At 41.6% G+C, this 12,677-nt stretch overlaps 2 protein-coding genes across 2 annotated transcripts in view; both read left to right on the forward strand.

Moving 5' to 3' along the window:
• Positions 1 to 8,781, forward strand: part of SUGT1 (SGT1 homolog, MIS12 kinetochore complex assembly cochaperone) — a 45,970-nt gene extending 37,189 nt beyond the window's left edge. The window contains exons 11-13 of the mRNA XM_083448799.1: positions 1,840 to 1,930; positions 6,159 to 6,346; positions 6,698 to 8,781. Of these exons, the coding sequence (XP_083304925.1) occupies positions 1,840 to 1,930; positions 6,159 to 6,346; positions 6,698 to 6,799 (381 nt within the window). The 3' untranslated portion in view covers positions 6,800 to 8,781. The remainder of the gene's footprint in view (positions 1 to 1,839; positions 1,931 to 6,158; positions 6,347 to 6,697) is intronic.
• The window catches only part of LOC310682056 (uncharacterized protein), a gene marked incomplete at its 3' end in the record, with an annotated part of 194,826 nt that overhangs the window by 78,204 nt on the left and 103,945 nt on the right, over positions 1 to 12,677 (forward strand). The gene's annotated exons all lie outside the window — the stretch shown is intronic.

Consider the following 12,677-nt stretch of genomic DNA (forward strand, 5'->3'; position numbering starts at 1 on the left):
GGGGATTTTCCTGCCGACCAGCTGCCTGCACCACTCAACCAATCCTAATCCAAAAGTACTATTGTCGCCAGGAGGTCCCTCCCAGACAGAAAAACCATGTGATAAATTATATTTCACTAGAACGGCAGACTTCTTTACCTTAGTGTTGCAGATTCTCCCTCCATCCTGTTTGTAGGTCTGCTGGTATTGTAGACCTTTCAGAATCCTACAACTGTTCTGAGCATGTTCAGAGTGCTTCCTTGCAAGCCACACTAACTTAGAGCTTGTAGCATGTTCTAAGCAGCTTTGTCTTTTTTTCTTTTGCTTATTATTTATTTTGTGACCTTGCTAGAAAGAGGGTGTATTAGGGGCCACAGTGTGAGTCCCTTTCTAGAATGTTTTTTTTTAAATTAATTAAATCATTTTGCATTTGTTTAGGGGGAGAAATTGCGGTGGCTTGTGTGTGAGTTGCAGCAGCTTTTGTTGCCTGCCTTGCGCAGGTGGGTTGGGTTGGGCCAACAAACATGTGCTAGAGATTAAGAGAGTTGTTAGTGTCTCCTTGCTCTGGCTTCCCATGGGATTCATAAAGACAGGTGCGCTGGTAGTGAGTGATTGACTTGAGCACAAAGGAAAGAGTTGAGATTGAGGGACAAGGGTCCAGAGTACAAGTAGTCGCCTTGACTGATCCAAGCAGCTTGTTTACATCCTCAAGCCTTATTAACTGAAATTCATCCAATATAATAGGACTAGACTGTGCTCTGGACCCCCCTTGAGATTCATCTGCTATAACAGCCAAGTCAAGATCCTGGTGTATGGAAGCAATTATATCCTTAAAATGCTTTGCAAACAACGCATAGCTACCGTTGGTTTCAGTGCTTCCTTTGTGCCAGACTGCAGGAGGTCCTGCACTCCCTGGAAGAGCTCTGCTGGACGACCTACTGAGGCTGCAATGGAGGCAGCCAAGTAGGCCTTCTCTCCTGCCTTCACTGCCACTAGATGGGCTCTATGGTGAGCCCTCACCAGTATTTGGTTGATAGAGCTTAATTTCTAAGTAAGAGGTAAGTAAGCCAGTCTTCTGAAAAGGATACTTGGAAGCTCTTTCCCTGTCCATAAATGTGAAGAAAATGATTTATTTATAGCAAGGAGACAGTGGCACTGGCACATGTGGCATATGATACATTTTTCTAAATGAGTTCTGTACATGTCCTGTTGTGAAGAGAACTACAAGGTAAAAAACTACAGCCCTACCAGGTCCAAATGTCACCAGTTTCCACTGTGCTTAGCAGACTGAGAAAGTGATTCAGCCATAAGTATAAAAGTAATGCTCAAGCACACTTCCTAGGATTTGTTTTTCAAAACCTTATTTTCACACATCATCCTAATTACTATGGCTCTTCCCAGGCAACAGCTGCTGCTTCTTTTTTTGTTGCTCATTGTTCTGCAGAGCTATAGAAAGGTACAGGCTGAATTCAAAGAGCACAGCTTCAAGTGAACAAACACATACCAGGATTTGTGGCTTATTTTGCCCAAGCGGACCACAATCTGTAGACTAGGTTTGTTTTTCGGCTTACTGATAATTGTTTAGAGCAAAACAAGCCACAGTTCCTGGTTCAGCTGTAACACACAGCTAGGGCTTGTGGTTGGTTTTTGGATGTGGGGGGCAAAGTGGCTCTCATCAGCACATCCACAATAAACCATTTACTATGATAAGCAAATTGAGCTAGTTTGTAAATTAGCTTAATTGTACGTTTAACTGGTATGGCAGTTAACATTTTTCTTTTTTAAAAAAATTACACCAGAAAAAAACTACAGGCCTCATTTAGTGCATTAAAATTTGGGTTTTTGTTGTGTGTTCTGTAGATTGAAATAAAAATGAAGAAACCAGAAGCTGTACGATGGGAGAAATTGGAAGGCCATGGAGGCTCTCCTAAACTAAAACAATTTGCGCCTGGTTAGTATGTTCATGTTCAGTTCTACAAATTGTACTTTTGCTCTTATCTACACACTATTGCACTCTTTTGTTTGAGATAATCACTTAGTGGATTATAGGTCTGTTCTTGGATGCCATCATTATCCATTATTAAACAACAAATTGTAGTTCTGCTACTCAAAGATCACTTGTTGTAATGTAGCAGAGAGAAGAGAATCAATCTACTTTGGTCAGGATGCAAACTTTTTTTTCTATTTATTATTTTATTTTAGTTATCAGATTTTTAGTGTTCCTTTCACCATTGGTCCCAAAGTGGTTTCCAGCCATAAAGAGTAAAACTAGATACAATTTAAGATCCAAACAATGTAACCTTAAATGGACAGGACAGGCAAAACGGGTCCTCCTGGGAGAACTGGCTGGTCTTTGTTCAATATTTTATTAATTTTCAATTACAAAAATCCAATAAATGCCATATTTTATCAATACCAAATAGCAATATCAATTCAAATACAAATCAGTTACATAGCCAATTATAAAATTTATGTGGCTTCCGACATGCTGTACTTCAAGGTCTACTGATTCTCTTTAATTCTGCCTCCAGACTATTGCTCAAACCATATACAATCCACTCTTGATAAAATCCCTTATACCACAGCTACAATAATTGACGTCAGTTCCTATTAACACATATAGTAATTTGTAAATTTGCAAGTTCTCCTTTCTTCTTCTTGTGTGAGGTTTTAATTTTCATCAATTGTTCCTTTATTTATCAAATATTATGTCCATATTAGTTATTCCTGATCTCCTTTGTGCCTTACGGCTCTGTTGACTCAGAGTTATTCTGGAGGGATCTCTCTCTTTTGTTCTCAACTCTTCTGATTGTAGCTGTAAAATTCCATACTTCCGATTTCAAGCAGGGAGTTGCCTAATGTCCTGCCAGAGCCCTGGCAAGCCTCCAAGTTCTCCCCTCCACATCCAAACGAAGCAATTAATTATAAGTACTTATAGAAGAATGATCTGGTGTCCCACTAGAACCCCAGGAAGTCTTCAAAATCCAGTCCCTCCTCCCCTCAGTCAGGGGGCAAGTAAAAAATTAACTCCGCAGAGGCTCCAAGCCCTTTTAATAATTATTCCAAACTTTAATATTTTCCTCACACAGTCCCGTTTGTCATTATATTCCATATCTGTACTCCCATTTTCTTTCCTCTTCACTTGCTGTGAAGAACAAAAAAAAAAAAAAGGCATTCTTGGGGGGAAGGGTGTTTGCTGAGTCATTTATGTAACAAAGGATTTATAATGAAGTGATTGGCTTCCCTCCCCAACATATACTGCCTTTTAGCTCAATTGAGGTCATCTTTCCAATTCAAATCTGTACGACCTTGTAGCTATTTTGATTCGGCTGTCCTTAATCTTGTCCCATCATTGCCAGCACGCATCTGTGCATTAATCCTAATTAATCTCTTAATGAACAGAAGAATCACTGCTCTTAATGGTGGCATCGGAGGGTTACTGAGAGGCAAAGTACTTTTGCACTCAGTGTCTCCCTGCTTCCCACATCCATGTCTGAGCGAAAGTCAGGTACCTAGATGATCTGCGAGTGAAGCTCTTTCCCCCAGACCCTTACAAAGATAATTACCCTCTATCATCTTTGTTTATTGCTTCGCCAATGATCTCCTGTGGTCGTGGGAGCTGCGCGATTAAGGAAACCAGAAGCTGAGAACTGGCTGGTCTTGACTAGATGGTAAAAGGCCAGTAACAAACAGCATTGCTACCCACATCCTTAGGAGGGAAGAATTCCCAAGTCAGGGCACAGTCACTGAGACAATCCTGTCCAGCATTGCAAGCAATACTTGCCAGTGGCCCTGTGACCAACCACCCTCTCCACAAGTGGCTCTCAAGGTTTGTACTGGCTGAAACAGGAAGACTCACCACCAAGTGTCCAGGTTGTTGTTGTTGTTGTTGTTTAGTCGTTTAGTCGTGTCCGACTCTTTTGTGACCCCATGGACAAGAAGTCTTTATATGCCAGCATCAACACATTGAATTGGGCCTGGTATCATATAGGGAGCCAGAACAGATGTGGTGACACGTGGCTTCCCATGGGAGCACCTGCCCAAACTCTAGCAGTAACATTCTGTACTAGTTGCAGTTTCCTGACCATCTTCAAGGGTAGCCCCATGTAGGTGTCTTGAATTGATTCCTGGCTTGTAAGCTTCTTCTCTTTCCTATTTCCTCTCTTGAGAAGAGAAGAGTTTGAGATAGTTTTTGCTTGATGTGTCATAATTGATGTTTAACTTGTAAAAGCAGTTTATAAAATTTGATTTTCAAAATTATACAACAAAAAACAATTCAAAATCCAAATATCGAGATTACTCTGAATCTCATGACTTCCCCCCCATCCCTTCCCTGGGTCCTAATGATAATATTTATAACTGCATATCAATATTATCTAAATTTTTATCCTTCTAAATTATCCATACTTTCTGTTACTTTACAAGTGTGGTTAAAATCCTGCTAATGTTTTAATGTTTTAATAGGAGTATAGCATCTAGATCAAGGGAAGTAATAGTGCCACTGTATTCTGCTCTGGTCAGACCTCACCTGGAGTACTGTGTCCAGTTCTGGGCACCACAGTTCAAGAAGGACACTGACAAACTGGAACGTGTCCAGAGGAGGGCAACCAAAATGGTCAAAGGCCTGGAAATGATGCCTTATGAGGAACGGCTAAGGGAGCTGGGCATGTTTAGCCTGGAGAAGAGGAGGTTAAGGGGTGATATGATAGCCATGTTCAAATATATAAAAGGATGTCACATAGAGGAGGGAGAAAGGTTGTTTTCTGCTGCTCCAGAGAAGCGGACACGGAGCAATGGATCCAAACTACAAGAAAGAAGATTCTACCTAAACATTAGGAAGAACTTCCTGACAGTAAGAGCTGTTTGACAGTGGAATTTGCTGCCAAGGAGTGTGGTGGAGTCTCCTTCTTTGGAGGTCTTTAAGCAGAGGCTTGACAACCATATGTCAGGAGTGCTCTGATGGTGTTTCCTGCTTGGCAGGGGGTTGGACTCGATGGCCCTTGTGGTCTCTTCCAACTCTATGATTCTATGATCTCTTAAATAAATTATAAACTTTTCCTATTCTTTTTTAAATTTCTTATCTTCTTGGTTTCTGAGCTTCCCAGTTATTTTTTTTCATTTCGGCATAGTCCATCAGTCTTAGCCTCTGTGAATTTGCCTAATTCTCTTTTGAAGCCTTCCAAATTGGTGGCCATGACTACCTGCTTGTGGAAGCAAATTCCACAGTTTAACTATGTGGTGTGTGAAGAAGTCTTTTCTTTTGCTTGTCCTGGTTTTTCCAACATTCAGTTTCATTGGATGCCCACAGGTTGCCGGGTTATGAGGGTGAAAAAGCTCCCCCCACCCACTTTCTCCATGCCATGCATATTTTAGCATGCCTCCTCTTACTTTCCTTTTCTCTAAACCAAAAACCCCAAATGTTGTAATCTTCCTTCAGAGGAACCTTCCCACAGAGGCTAAGACTGTCAATGGCTGTCAGCTGTGATGGCCAAGTTTTACCTCCCCTGCTGGTAGGCAGTATGTCTCTGGATACCAGCTTCTTGGAATTAAAGGTGAGGAGAGCGATGTTGCACTCAAGGCTGTTTTCAGACTTCCCATGGGCCCCTGGTTAGCCTCTGTGAGAACAGGATTCTGCCCTCGATGGGTCTGATCCACAAGGCTGCTCTTATGTTCATGGGGTGGGGAGAGAAGGAGCACCGGTAGAGAATGAAAAAGTAGAACAGAACTTTTCACTGGCTTTTGTGTGTAGAGTGACATTTGTAAGTGAACTGAGTGCTTGGTAGAGCCCAGCATGAATCTGCTGTGGAACAAAAGCTGCCCTCTTTTGTTCCCTCTTATGCATTATGTAGCCCATTGTTGGAAGACTGGGAAGGTGTGGATTAGAGGATTGATTGTGTTTGTGGTGTGGTTTCAGCCCCACTCATCATGGGCATGTAGTTCCTGAGAAGAGAACTCACAAGGACCCATAACCTTTGAATTAGAAAAGATTGCCTGCCCCTCCTCTGGCTCTTATGGTCCTGTTTGAGTAAGGAATGTGGAGGGAAATACATGCTTCAGTAAACTCAGTTATTTGGAGCTGTTGCCTTCTTTTCAGTCTGTACATGCTAAAGTCCACCACTGTTCATCTGTGATAAGCTGTGATATATTGTTGGGATCAATCTGTTCTCTCCATTTTCAAGTTTCAGATGCAACACACCTTTATCCTTCATCTTCTCATTATACAAGGAATTGGGACAAATTAGTAGTTGAGATCAAAGAAGAAGAGAAGAATGAAAAGTTGGAGGGGGATGCAGCTTTAAATAAACTGTTCCAGCAGATATACTCTGATGGCACAGATGAAGTGAAACGTGCCATGAACAAATCTTTTGTAAGTTAACATGAGATTTTCTGAGTTGTGTTTAATTTATTATGACTGCAAATGTAACATCAATACCCTTTGACAAGGAAGCCTGCCATAGAATTGTAGAGTTGGAAGGGACCCTTCCAAGGATCGCATGGTCCAACCTCCTGTGATGCAGATATGGCTGTTTCTGAGAGTTGGAGAACCATGAAATAATAGGAAATTATTTTGCAGGTGGAAGGGTGCATTGAACTTCTTAGTTCAGTGCTTAGTGACTGGGCCGCTGTGGCTCCTTCTCGCCTGCAGAACTCAGTCTACTTGATTCTTGGATTATTCCTTTTTTTAAATAATCGACAAATGTGTGTTTTCCTGTTTCAGATGGAGTCTGGTGGGACAGTTTTGAGCACAAACTGGTCTGATGTGGGTAAAAGGAAAGTAGAAGTCAATCCTCCAGATGACATGGAATGGAAAAAATTCTAACTTTTTCATGTGCTGCTTTGTGCTGCCCATATTAGTGTATTTACCATTGTGTGTGGACACAGCATCCTTGAAGCTGAAGCACTGAATGTTCATTTGAAGATTATTCCTGTCATCTTACCTTGATATGCTCTAGGAATACCTTTCTCTGCAGGTCTTAGAGGAATTGAAGTCTCTTACTGCTTCTGTCCTTGAAGGGGTTTTTTGGGGAGATAATACGAACCTATCATTTGTACATTTTCTGCTGGATTGCTCAGTTATGTATTTGGAGAGTTAGCAAGACTTTTAATGGGCCACCTAGGATTATTGCCTTATTAATACACAAAAATTCTTTAAATAATTTATTCGCTTTGGTGATTTTGGAGGTAAATACACTTTTCACCTACAGTGTTAAGATTGTTTGCTGTTTAACTCTGCATACAAATAAAACTGTAAATATATAACTTTTCCAAAAATATTTTAGGCTCATTCTTTGTCAAACTAAAACAGTTGCAGAAAGCAAATTTGCATTTTTTGAGTTACGTAGCCTGTGGATAGGCCTCCTCTGTGCTAAAATTAGGATCTTAGTATAGTGGTACCTCAGTTTAAGAACAGTCTGGTTTGCGAACTCCGCAAAACCGAAAGTGGTGTCCTGGTTTGTGAACTTTACCTTGGTCTAAGAATGGAAGCCAAATGGTGGAAGGGTGGCAGGAGGCCTCATCAGGGAAAGCGCGCCTCGGTTTAAGAACGGGTTCAGTTTAAGAACGGACTTCCGGAATGGATTAAGTTTGTAAACTGAGGTACCACTGTACCTCATTCGATTTACAATAAAAGTAACAGACATTGCTCTATAGGCATTATACATAGTGTATTTTTATAATATAATAGAAATAAACAGAATAAGCACGTAACAAGAGGCTAACCACCGTATCATAACCAGCGTATATGATATCTATCCCGCAAGCCCACACTGCTGTCCTTCTCCCATGCAATCACATGGAACGGCATTGTGTTTCACCTTCCTTCCATCTTGACTTATTACTGTGGGTGAACCAGGGTTCATCTCTTATAATAAAAGTGGGTCAGTTTCACAACAAGCCAAGTTCAGACTATGAGTTATGTTTGATAGGGGAACGGACTCCCTCGGGAGGTGGTGGACTCTCCTTCCTTGGAGGTTTGTAAGCAGAGGCTGCATGGCCATCTGTCTTGGATGCTTTAGCTGAAATTCCTTCATTGCAGAGGGTTGGACTAGATGACCCTTGGGGCCCCTCCAAACTTTACAAAGCTTTATCCCATAGCTCAATAATAAGCCAAGGTTCAATGAAAGCAAAACTAAACACTTGCTTTAACGGTCTGCCTCATGGGAATCCTTTGAAGCAAGAGGATGTTCAGAAGTAGATTGTACAGGGTCCAGGGTGGGGGCAGGATAGAAAAATGCACAGTGAGTGTGTTGAATGCCTTGGGGACAAATGGCACATTGTGTCTTAAGCTCTGGTATCATTCCCTTTCCCAAGATCAAACTTCAGCCCCAAAGGTGTTCTGTTAATTTCCTAGACTGGGAAAGTGAATTGAGAGTCCTGTCCCCCCACTGCTGCCCTCGGACTATGTACAGTTTTCTTTTGCCCCTCTGTTACCTCTGGTCAAACAGGTTTGGCAGTGTTTTGAAACAGAACACACATCTCCAGAACCTGTTTACCACTAGGGAAAGCAGAATGAGTCTGTGCATTGTGAACAGAAAAATCTCTTTCAAATCATCTGCAACTGTCTGAGGGGCAGGGACACACACAGGTTGTTGGGGTTTGGGGGGGGGATTGTTGCTGTTGATTTGTTGTATATTTTAGATTTTTTGATTTATGTGGAAATCATTCAGTTTGATTTTGTATTATGTTTTAGTTACTGCTTACAGCTACTTTTGTTATGTTTTGGGGTTTTTTTCATGTTGTAAGCTGCCTTGAGCATGGTTTGAGCACGGAAAGGTGGCCTATAAATAAAATTATGTACATATGGATGTATGGATGTTCTAATTCAGTTGTATCCTTTTTTGAGATCTAGTCAGTTCATTACAAATATAAGTCCAATGAGGCATTAAGCATTTGATTGTCTATAAATAATTGTTGAATAGACATAGGCTTCCGAGTTGAGCGCGCCTGGCAATGGCAGATTTCCTCCGTCTCGGAGGGGACTGCTCTCCGAAAAGAAGGGTCTGACCGCCTACGGCGAGGCGGAGACCCGCAAAAAACCACGGTCGGAGGAAGACCGTGGGCTTGGGATCCGGCTTGTGCCATCAGCGCCTCCCCTACTCGCGGGGAGACCCGGTTTCGGGGCTCCGGAGCGACGTGGGGTGAGTGGCGCGGCACTTTGGATCAATCGCTGTTTTCGGGGAGTGAAGCCGCACAGCTGCTGTCAGGGAAGCGCCAACTTTTCCTGTGGACATTCGGATTAAAGAAACTTTTGTAAGTAAACGGAAATTGGATTATAAATTATTGAAATTCGGTATTGGATGGAAGGTCAAAACAGGAAGCCCACCTTCCACTCTGTAGAAAGATCAAGGCAAAAGCGAAAGGACTGGAGCCCTTAAAAGTACTTTGCAAAGAAACAAATCTGCCATCTAAGCTTTCTAAACCCCCCCTCGGAGGCAGGGGAAGAGGGGGAGATTCTTTTAACTGTTTATAGCCCTGCAGATTCTTTTAACTGTTTATAGCCCTGCAGAGCAGTGGATTTTGAATCTATTTTCTACCGTCTCCCGGGACCGGGCTGCAAAAAAGAAAGAACTTTTATAACTAGAAATAATCACCAAAAAGAACAGATCAAGGGGGAATTGAATCTTTTCGTCTTTTATTTGTTGGAAAGGAAAAATGGAGTTGAGCTATAATTGTTACTGAAAGGTGGATAAATCAGGCTGCTGTGGAAAGTTACAGAAACACATATCGGACTGTCACATTGTTTTGGATGGAAAATTCCCACACAGGCTGAAATCTGGCAGAGGAATACAAGCATTTGACCTTGACAACAAGATAACATTGCAAGACTAGGCTTGGGAGCATGGAAGAAAAAATAACAGCCCTGTTTGAACAATTTCAAAAAAAACTGTCTATTTTGGAATTTGGCATTTTGGATTTGAAGGAAAATGTACACAGCCTGGCTCAACAAGGAGAAAAACTAGCAAACTCTGCTCAAGGATTCAAATCAATTCAACAAAAGAATATGAATCAAACAGAACAGGCGCTGTCTTTGCAAGAGAAACCGTCAGTGGAAAATATAGTAATAGAGCCTCAGAGTGATGGACAAAAAATGGATTATGAGAGTAAAGAGCCCAAAGGACAGATTTGGAAAAGTAGTGCCATATATGGATTGAGTGATACAGGTCTGACAAGATACATTTTGGAAACTGGCACTTTAGAAAAATTGAAGAAGGGAAAATTAGCAACTTGAAGGAGTGTGCGGAGCAAGTCTTGGACAATTTTTTGGTTCACAAGAGGAATTATAGAGTTTGGGCAAGCTTGCTCAAGAAGGACAAAGGAAATGTGGAGGGGAATGTGCATTTGGACATAACTTCAGGCTCGAAAAAGACTGCTGACAGGCCAGGAATATGGATTAATGGCCTCGGACATAAGACAACCTGGCTGACTGATTGAACTTATGGATTACAAAGATCTTAAAAAACTGTAAAAAAGACTGGCAGTACCTGAAACCGGGGGGAAGAGATGGTGGGACAAATTTGGAAATTTTTAAGTAAAATTTGATATAATATGATTTTAATAAGCATTTTGGGGGGATGATGGAAGGAATTTATTTTGGTTCCAGGGAGTAAGATAAGGAAGATGAAACATTAGGATATAAGGGCACGTTATTATAGGGTTTAAGATTAGAAGATTTAAAGTAAATTTTCTTTTTCTATTATTGTCTTTCTTCTTCACAAGTGGTAAAGGTAGATAAGTGAAAAAGCACTAAAAGTTGGATGGAATTTGCCGATTAGATTAAAAATTGGAATACAAAGAGGGAGGTGGGAGGAAGTCAAAGAAACAGGTTAAAAAAGAAGGAATTTGAAACTTTGAGTTGTTTGGGGGTTTTATTTTCTCTTTTTTGAGTTTTTGTTTTTTGAGATTTTTTGTGGGGGGGGATGGGGGAGAGGGTTTTTTTTGTTGTTTTGTTTTTTCTTCGTTTGGGTTTTCTTTTGTCTTTATTTCTTTTTTTCCTCTATTCTGCTTCTTTTTTTTATGTGTCTTTTGTGGATATGTTGTGTTGTGATATTGGAAAACTCAATAAATATTTTTTTTTTAAAAAAAAAAGACATATATGGGGGAGGGGGGGAGGTCATTGAAATGGAACCTACCAGTAGATGAGTTTTCTACTTCTATTAAATGTTTTTCAGCTTCAGGGTTTGCACAAAGCATTGCAATGTTTTCTAAGACTTTGCTTTGAATTGTTCATGTAGGATTGAAATGTAGTGATTGAAAGGAGGCATATTATTGAGTTTTTTAAAAAAATATTTCAGTAAAGATTTGCTGACGTGCACATAGTTTTTACATATATGGAGGTATCCACATATCAAAGTGAACAATGTATATTAGCAAGTTTTCTATAATGAACAGCTAAAGTTCATTATTGTATGGAAAAAAGCATCCCTATAGATAAAAACAATGCAAAGCCTCTTAACAGTTTTCAGCTTCATTTAAATATGTTTTCACATATTTGCCTTTACTCACTTAGCTTAAGGCAAAATAATTGCATTTGGCCTTTGAGGGAAATGTAATGCATATATAATGGTTTTGCCTCAAAGTAAAAACTTGTACTAGTCAAACTATAAAACATACCATCCTTCTCAGATGTCTCTCTTAATGCTACAACATATAAAATTCTTTTATACCGTATTACAGGGTAATGTGGTTCAGTGGACTAATTGTGACAGCAGAACTGCTCATACTTTAATTATACTTTAAACATTAACTTAGAAACAAGCACATTGACATTTGATCTTTGGGGTGTCTTGCCCTCCAGGGCTAGGAATCAGTCTCCTGAAGGTGTTCCAGAAGGGATGGGACCACCCTTGTGTCGTGGAGGCAGCATCCTCCACAACACAGGAGCTCCAGTGCTGACAAGATTACAGTGGTACCTCTAGCCTTGACCCGTTCCAGGGTGCCATTTGCACCCCAAAAAGTCCGTAAGTAGAACGCTGCTTCTGGGCACGCGCGCAGTGTGATAGAGTGCTTCTGCACATGTGCAAAGTGTGCAGAACGTTTCTGCGCACACACAAGTGGTAAAACCCACTTGTATACACTTCCGAGTTTGCCGCGTTCACAAGGCGAAAAGACGCAACATGAACCTAACGCAACACAGGGTATGACTGTATTCCCAACTCAGGGAAGAATCCAACGGCAATATCCTCTGGTGGCCCAGTTGTGCTTCCTGCCACTTCTTCCCTCTCATCCAGAGCTGCAGGACAGTTTGCAGGAGGCAGCAGCCTGTGTGTTTCTCCCACCCCCAGGGATGAAGTCAATGAAAACCCACAGGGCCAATGGAGGAGGAGGAGAGGGTCTGGGTGCCCTCAGCCTGCCACAGGCAGGAATGACCAGCTCAGTGAATGCAATCACATGTATTGCCCTCATCCAGTTACCGCATTTTTCGCTCTATAAAAGGTAAAGGTACCCCTGCCCGTACGGGCCAGTCTTGACAGACTCTAGGGTTGTGCGCCCATCTCACTCAAGAGGCCGGGGGCCAGCGCTGTCCGGAGACACTTCCAGGTCACGTGGCCAGCGTGACATCGCTGCTCTGGCGAGCCAGAGCCGCACATGGAAACGCCGTTTACCTTCCCGCTAGTAAGCGGTCCCTATTTATCTACTTGCACCCGGGGGTGCTTTCGAACTGCTAGGTTGGCAGGCGCTGGGACTGAACAGCTGGAGCG

Source organism: Podarcis tiliguerta (assembly GCF_965153285.1).
Source record: "Podarcis tiliguerta genome assembly, chromosome: 7".
Lineage (NCBI taxonomy): Eukaryota > Metazoa > Chordata > Lepidosauria > Squamata > Lacertidae > Podarcis > Podarcis tiliguerta.